The sequence below is a fragment of the Chrysochloris asiatica genome, unplaced genomic scaffold, assembly GCF_000296735.1.
Source record: "Chrysochloris asiatica unplaced genomic scaffold, ChrAsi1.0 scaffold00071, whole genome shotgun sequence".
Classification (NCBI taxonomy): domain Eukaryota; kingdom Metazoa; phylum Chordata; class Mammalia; order Afrosoricida; family Chrysochloridae; genus Chrysochloris; species Chrysochloris asiatica.
This window is the reverse complement of record NW_006408589.1, coordinates 11,887,512-11,895,160: the sequence shown is the minus strand read 5'-3', so window position 1 is coordinate 11,895,160 and position 7,649 is coordinate 11,887,512. Positions and strand designations below refer to the sequence as shown.

At 42.9% G+C, this 7,649-nt stretch overlaps 1 protein-coding gene across 1 annotated transcript in view; it reads right to left on the bottom strand.

Moving 5' to 3' along the window:
- Nucleotides 1-4,663: 4,663 nt before the first annotated feature.
- The window catches only part of SLIT3 (slit homolog 3 (Drosophila)), a 939,392-nt gene continuing 936,406 nt past the window's right edge, over nucleotides 4,664-7,649 (bottom strand). The window contains exon 36 of the mRNA XM_006864834.1: nucleotides 4,664-5,066. Within this exon, the coding sequence (XP_006864896.1) occupies nucleotides 4,831-5,066 (236 nt within the window). The 3' untranslated portion in view covers nucleotides 4,664-4,830. The remainder of the gene's footprint in view (nucleotides 5,067-7,649) is intronic.

Here is a 7,649-nt window from a genome sequence, read left to right as displayed (position 1 = left end):
TGCTGCACTTGACACATGTTGTTGTTAACTGTCACAGAGTCGGTTCCAACTCAGAGTGACTCTGTATAGGGTTTCTGAGGAGTGGCTGGTGTTGAACCACCAACCTTATGGGTAGGAGTCCAGTGCTGATCCTAGAGCACCACACCAGGACTCTGCACTTGATACACTGTTGCTAAGTGCTGTTGATTTGGTTCTGACTCACAGTGACCCTGTATAGGGTTTCGGAGGAGTGGCTGGTGGGTTTGAACTGCTGACCTTTCTGCACTTGATACATTTGTTGTTGTTGTTGTTAAGTGGCGTCGAGTTGGTTCCAACCCATATCAACCCTGTAATGCTTGCTGAATGAATGAATGAAGAGAGGAATTTAATTAGGCAGAGGAGTACCTGGAGGAATATTCCTTCATATCTTAATAAGCATTCTCTTCCCCTGAACTGGTGTGGCTTTCTCCCCTATGCCTCTTGGGATCCAGTCTGTGGATATACAAACCATATCCCTGCAGACCCTAAGCCATGTGTTGAGTCTTCTCTTCCACATGTCTGGGAAGCTGTGGATGCATTTCTCCTACTTCATGGTCCAAGACACTAATTGTTTTGGGCTAAGTCTGCACTAGACTTGTCCAAACCCCATAAATGTAGTAATTCCTGTCGCAGGAAGGGTGAAGGTCAGTGGTAAAAATAAAGCACACCATGGAGCAGGCTGAGTTATGGTTACTCACAAGAGCATCTGATAGCTCCTCTGTGACCCATCTGTTTATTTTAATGACATCAGAATATGACAGTCTGTTGAAAAAAATGCACATTGTTTATTCCATACAGGGGAAGTGGCACTGTAACACTGCTTTTTAAAAAGTCTTAAGTAGAGATGAAACAAAGTGTATGATTTGTTGAATCTAAAACTGATGATCATGTCTGTAAACCTTCACTCAATTCACAATAAAGTTAAAAAAAAAAAAAAAGTAAAAAAATTGGGTACATTCTATTAGAATCTGTTGTTGAGTTAGAGAAATAAACATTGCCAAATGCTCAATTCTGCTTTCACTGGTCCTGGCTAGTTGGTGTCTCTCATCAGCTTTCCCCAAGAGTTTTCCTTTGGCCAACTGGAAATCACGGGAAAGTGCCTCCAAGCCAGATCACTCTTCGTGGCCCAGCAGAGCACCTGGAAAGGGGGCTGTGCAGGAGGAAGGAAAAGGACCCTCTTCTGGTCTACCAGGAGTTGTGGGAGGGTCTGTCTCAAGCCTTGGCCCTGCCTAAATGTCCTCTGACTGCTCCCAAACATGCCATACCCTCATAGTTCACTGCTTTTTATAGACCCTTTCCTGGAATGTCTAATGCCTCCCTAGCAAACTCCTGTGTATCCTTCAAAATTCAGGGTTGGGATTTCCTTGTTCTAGATAGCCAGTTCCTTTGCTTATACTGACATTAGAGAACTCATTATATAATAAAGCAATTATCCATTTCTGTCCCAGGCTAGAGGTTTCTTAGCAGTGAGACATGTTTCTTTCCCATAAGAACAATATGGTTTAGTGCTTAAGTGAGAAAATTCTGGAGCCAGCTAGCCTGGACTGAGATCCAGGTTCTGCAGTGTATTAGATGTGTAGTCTTGAGCAAGTTCTTTAACTTCTCTGTGTCTCAGTTTACTCAACTGTGAAAAGGGTTAATAATGCCTCTACTATGTTGTTGCTGTTACAGTGTTGTTGAGTCAGTTCTAACTCATAGAGACCCTGTAAAAGGTTTGTTGTTGTTAAGTTCCCTTGAGTCAGTTCCGACCCATAGCAACCCTGTGTAGGGTTTCCAAGGAGCATTTGGTGAGCTTGAACCACCGACCTTACAGTTCAAACGGCTTTGCAGTCTGGTGCATTAACCCACAGAGCCACACCAAGACTCCGTAAAGGGTTTACGAGGCTATAAATCTTTATAGGGACAGAAATCCTATATATAAAAGCCTATATAAAAAGCAATTAGAATGGTGGCTGGTATATCATACGTTGTTGTTGTTAAGTGCCAACAAGTCAGTTCTAACTCATAGTGGCTCTATATAGGATTTCTGAGGAGTGAATGGTGGGTTTGAACTGCTGACTTAGCAGTTAGCAGTCCAATGCTTATCCTAGAGCACCATACCAGGACTCCACTGTATCATATGGTGGTGGTGATGTGCTGTGGACTTGGTTCCGACTCACAGCGACCCTATACAGAGTTTCTGAGGCTGTAAATCTTTACGGGAGCAGAAAGCCTCTTCTTTCTCCCGTGGAACAGCTGGTAGTTTCTAACTGTTGACCTTGAGGTTTACAGCCCGATTTGTAACCACTATGCTACCAGAGCTCCTTACTGTATCATATAGGTAAGTCCTAAATCAATGCTAGTTATTAATATTTAAAACAAATCTATAATTCTTGTGTAAGTCAACATGTATATTTTTAAATGGATTCCTCCATCATATCTGTTACAGATTGAATTGTGTCCCCCCAAAATACATGTTAACTTGGCTGGACCATGATACTCAGTGGCTTGGCAGTTATGTAATGATGTCATCATCTCACGATGTGAGCGGATGTGATCAGCCAATCACTTGTCACAGCTCTGATCTGATGTTAGTGGAGTTTCTCTGAAGTGTGGGAAGATAAAAGTGGAGTAAGAGATAAAAGGAGAGCAGAGAGGGAGGGGCTTCAGTACCACTAAGAAATAAGAGCCAGGAGTGGAGCATGTTCATTGGACCCAGGGGTCTCTGTATCAAGAACCTCTAAGATTTAAGAGAAAATAGATGCCAATACACATGGAGATCTCCTAGGAACATTGGGCCCACATATGCTAGAAGGAGACAAGGAACCTTTCTATAGAGCCGAGAAGGAAAGAACGACTTCCTCTAAAGATGATACTGTGAATTTGAACTTGTAGCTTCCCAGACTGAGAGAGAATAGATTTCTGGTTGTTAAGGCCTCCACTGGTGGTCTTTTTGTTATAGCATCACTAGAGAACTCAGGCGATACCCTGCCCTCTCTCCTCTCATCATCCCACTTTGTTTCTTCCCTTCAGATTTTTCCTTCTACCCTACCTTCCATCTTCCTCTTGTTTCTTTATCCTTTATTCTTTGTACCTTTGGCCTTCTACAGGTCCTCTCATAACAACTGGGCTTCACTGGGGACACTCCCTGAAACTTCTGTTGCAGATATTCTATGGAGGACGAGAGACAGATCTGAGAGGGAATTTGTTTCAACAGCTGAGACCCTGGGCAACTAATGTGTGACAGCGGGCAGGGGAGAGAGAGATAGAGAGAGGTGGCAGGGTGGCCCCTTTAGGAAGGAATGTTCAGTTCTTAGACTTAGAAGACTGGAATGCCTGCCTCTGTCCATATTGCCTTGATAAATCCCACTTTCTAGACTCTTCCTGAATACTGGGAAGACAGAACAAGGAATGAACTAGGTAGAACAAGAGGAGGAACAATCTCAGGAAAAAAAACATTAGCTTTTCCTTTCGAGTAGAAAACAGACTGCTTATCTCTCACACTTATTGTGTCTTGGGGAAAAAAATCTTGAGCTTTGAGTTGTGGCCTACAGGCCTGGTTCTTCCTGTGGCTTAAGGCAGGTTACAGAGCCTCTCCAGTTCTTAGGGACTATACTACTTTACCCTTCCTGTGCGGTGGGGGTTGTATGAATAAGTTGTGATATTGTGTTATGTACAATGGAGTCCTGGTGTGGCGCTGTAGGATAGGCACTGGACTGCTAACTGCAAGGCCTGCAGTTCAAACCCACCAACTGTTTTTTTTGGAAACAGTATACAGGGTTGGTATGCGTCTGAACTGACTAAACAACACTTAACAACAACAACACTGCAAAGTCAAGAGGACAACAGGTTGGAAAAGGGTCTTTCTTAATGGTGGTAGAAGCCTGACCCATAGCAAAAGCCTTTAGAACCTTCTGGACTCAGACCTCCCCCAGTGCTGTGGACAGGTGTGGCTCTAGGCCTTCCTCATTTCAGCTGCCCTGGTTGCTCACTCTCCTAGTATTGCATTTCCACAGGAAGGTGGTTGACAGAGGATGGTAGCTCGGAACTCTCTAAGTCACTGGGGCTGAGGAAACAGGGTAATCACTTCCCCTACCTCACCGAGGAGGAGGCTGCTCATGGGGGACAGGTCAGGAAACCAGCAGCTGTTCCCAGAAGACCTAGATGCTACTGGGGGAGCCTGGGGCAGACCAGGGCAGAATCTACTTTATGTGGTAGTTTTTCCTGGGCAGCTTGGGCACTGTCAACCAGCAGTCGTATAAGAACAGAGTGTTTAAGGCAGAAGAAAAATAAAGGGACGGGAGGATTAAAACAAGAGGAAATAAAGAACCTTTCCTTCTCTCTCTCTTCCTCTTATTCCTTTTCCTGAGTTCAGTAAGCAGATCTTAGTTTCTGTTGGCATGATAGTGTTTCATAAACATAAAAACTTCCTTCTTCTTCCTCAGATAGTCTGTGACTTCTTTATTCTTATTCTTTCATTTCAAAACACTTTTATTAGTCTTTGTTTTTTCTTAAAATTTTAAACAGCTGTTTATAAAAACACGACAAATACACAACACGAAACAAAAACTCAGTAAAAATAACTCACTATATGGTACATATACTCAAGACGGTGTGATATATTTATATAATAGAAGATGAAAATAGTCACTTTCCATAATAAAAATAAGTTCTATTTTTTGTTTATTTTACAATATACTTAATATTCTTTTCTTCTTTTTGCTTCCTCTCCAGCTGCTTTTTCCTCATTCTGACTCTCAAAGGGGTTCCGTGTTGCTGTCCCAACCTTACAAGCTGGAGTCTGAGAGGCAGCAGGCAGCTGGGCAGAGGGGCTTAGGAACATGGGCGGCAGCCACACTCTAAGTGTCTCTCCACCTCTTCCACGAACGAGGAGCCGTCCGTGCACTGGAAGACATATTTCCTCCGCTTGCTGCGGGTTGGCTGGCAGCACTGAGACCCACAGCCCCCGCGACATTCCATTACGGGCACTTTGGAGGCTGTGGCACATGAGGTATAGCCTTTTTGGCGGCGGATCACCTCTCTGGTTACCTCCCCCAGACATGGATTCTCTACAGGGAAGAAGAAGAAGGGTCAGGACTCTGGTAAGTAGAGGGCTGGCCACACCATGCCCATGGGCAGTTCCCAGGTAGGCATTCTGAAATACTTACTCATTCATCCACCTACACATCCATGAGTCCATGCATGCATGTATCCATCCACTCAAGTATTCCACAAAAAATAAATGTCTTTTCTGTGCCAGGTTCTTATACTAGGACCAGAGGACAGAACTAGACTCCGAGGATATAGTGGTAACCAAAGCAGGCCTGGTGTTTGCTATTGAGGAACTTAAAGTCCAACTAGAGGGTGCAAATGTGTAGATTGTGAGTAAAATCTTCTCCCCAGACAGGTTTTGATTGCTCTATACAAACTTAAAAAGTATATGAAAGATTTAAAAATCAGGAAATTTCCTCTAAATTTTTGAATTTCTGGTTTATTTGAAAATCAGATCACTCTGGCAAAACTGCATTGAATCTCTGCATTGCAATGATGGGCTGAAATTGCATGCCTTAGACTGAGCAGGAACCCTCTAGCTTGCTCCAGTTCTCACCACTCCCAGTAGCCTGTCTGGTTTAGTCTGGAGACGAATTGTAGGAGGGGCCTTCAAAAAGCTCAGGGGAAAATTCTATTATCTATCTATTTACTATTATTTCCCCCCCATTATCTTTCAATTCCATTTTTACATGGACTTTTGTGAAGCGCATCACATAGTCATTTAAGTGACTATATTTGTAAGAAGAAATTGAGATAAATACTCTGAACTAAAGAAACTTGTTTCTACAAGAGCACATAGGTAAGAAACTTGACCTAACTGGGGGCCAAGCATGTTTTCCTGGGAAATGAGGAGGAGTAGGGGTTAATAGGCAGTGAGGGTGGGGAGGACCTTTCCCAGAAGAGTAACTGGAGGTGGGATGGGACCCCTATATCTGCTTGAGTATTGTGGGCGCTGAACTCAGCTCTTCCTCTCATGCCTCTGTTGTCCTCACGACATTGGGAGTATGTCTGGAGCAAGTTATGGGGTGAGAACAATGGACGTAGACACAGCATCCTCAGCCACCCAACCTTAGACAAGCCCCTTGCCATCCCTGAGCCTCAGTTTCATGTCATCCTCACTTCTTCAAGGCTGTTAGAAGCATCAGAAGGGATTTGAGAATGACAGTCTTTTATGCATTTAAGAGCTTTGTTTTAATGATGCCATATGGATTTTGGTAAGGTTGATATGTTTTTTGTTTTTAAGTTTTTATTGTGAACTGAGTGATAATTTACATGGAAGAACATTGTTTTATACTCATTGTTTCATTGCAATGATTATAATCTCCTCTGTGCATCATCATTCAACAGTACTTGCTTCTATTCCCTCTGGATTTTTGTTTGTTTGTTTGTTTGTTTTGTTATGGGGGGCGGATACAAAAATATTCAGGAATATATAGTAATTTAAACAACCAAAGGGCACATTCTGCAAGCTTGCCTTCTGGCCATCAGCACACAGCCTTTCTCTTTCCATGAGTCTAGAGTCCTCAGCTGCTCTATCTCTGCATGTGCTCCATCTCTGCCTCCATCTCTGAAGTTGCTGCTTCTCTGGATAGGGTCTCACATTCTGCTTGTGCTCTTCTCCCTTGATGGTTCTAGGGTCTTCTGCTCCTGGACTGTAAGATTAACTACTCCCCCCATTTGGTTACAAAACTTCTACCTTTACAATTGTGACCATCGCAGTTAGTCATGATAACAATTACTCACTATTGAATCATAAGAATCTTATCCCCATCTCCTTTCAACTAGACCCATCTAGATAAGATGAAAACTATTCAGTGGGGATTCTACCTTCTCCCTGTAACTCTGAAATTAAACTGCCTATTGAAAACTTGTAAGCCAATCAACTTTGTGCCTTTATAACACCCCTCCTCCCCATTTTAGGTAGCCAAAGTCTAAGTTCTCGTCCCTATCAACCCTCCCTACAGAGTGGATAGGAGAGACCCTTGATGTGAAGACTCCTTCCCTCTTAGTTGTTATTTTGATCTATTAGTGTAGTGGTTACGAATCGGGCTGCGAGCCGCACGGTCAGCAGTTCGAAACTACCAGCTGTTCCGTGGGAGAAAGACGGGGCTTTCTGCTCCCTTAAAGATTTACAGCCTTGGAAACCCTGTGCAGGGTCGCTATGAGTCAAAACCGACTCCATGGCACATAACAACAACAACACATCCATAAGTATAGGTCATCAAATTGTAGCAATTTACACTTGTTTCCTTTATCAAAAAAAAATTTTTTTTAAGTCTTCCTCTAGTCGAGTTCTGATCATCAAGCTATCATAGCTCAATTGAACGGGTACTATCTACTAGTTTTGTTGTTGTTGTTGTTGTTGTTGTTTTCTTTGCATATTTTATTATAGTATTTGGCTTTATCTTCTTGAGCTGATCTTTGAAATTTTCTGTTCAGCTTTTGAACCTCTTCAATTCTTCCATTTACTTTAGCATCTCCACACTGGAGAGCAAGTTTCAGAGTCTCTTCTGACATCCATTTTGATCTTTTCCTTCTTGTCTTTTTGCTCTCTTCACATACGGTGTTCTTGATGTTATCCCACAACTCTTCTGGTCTTC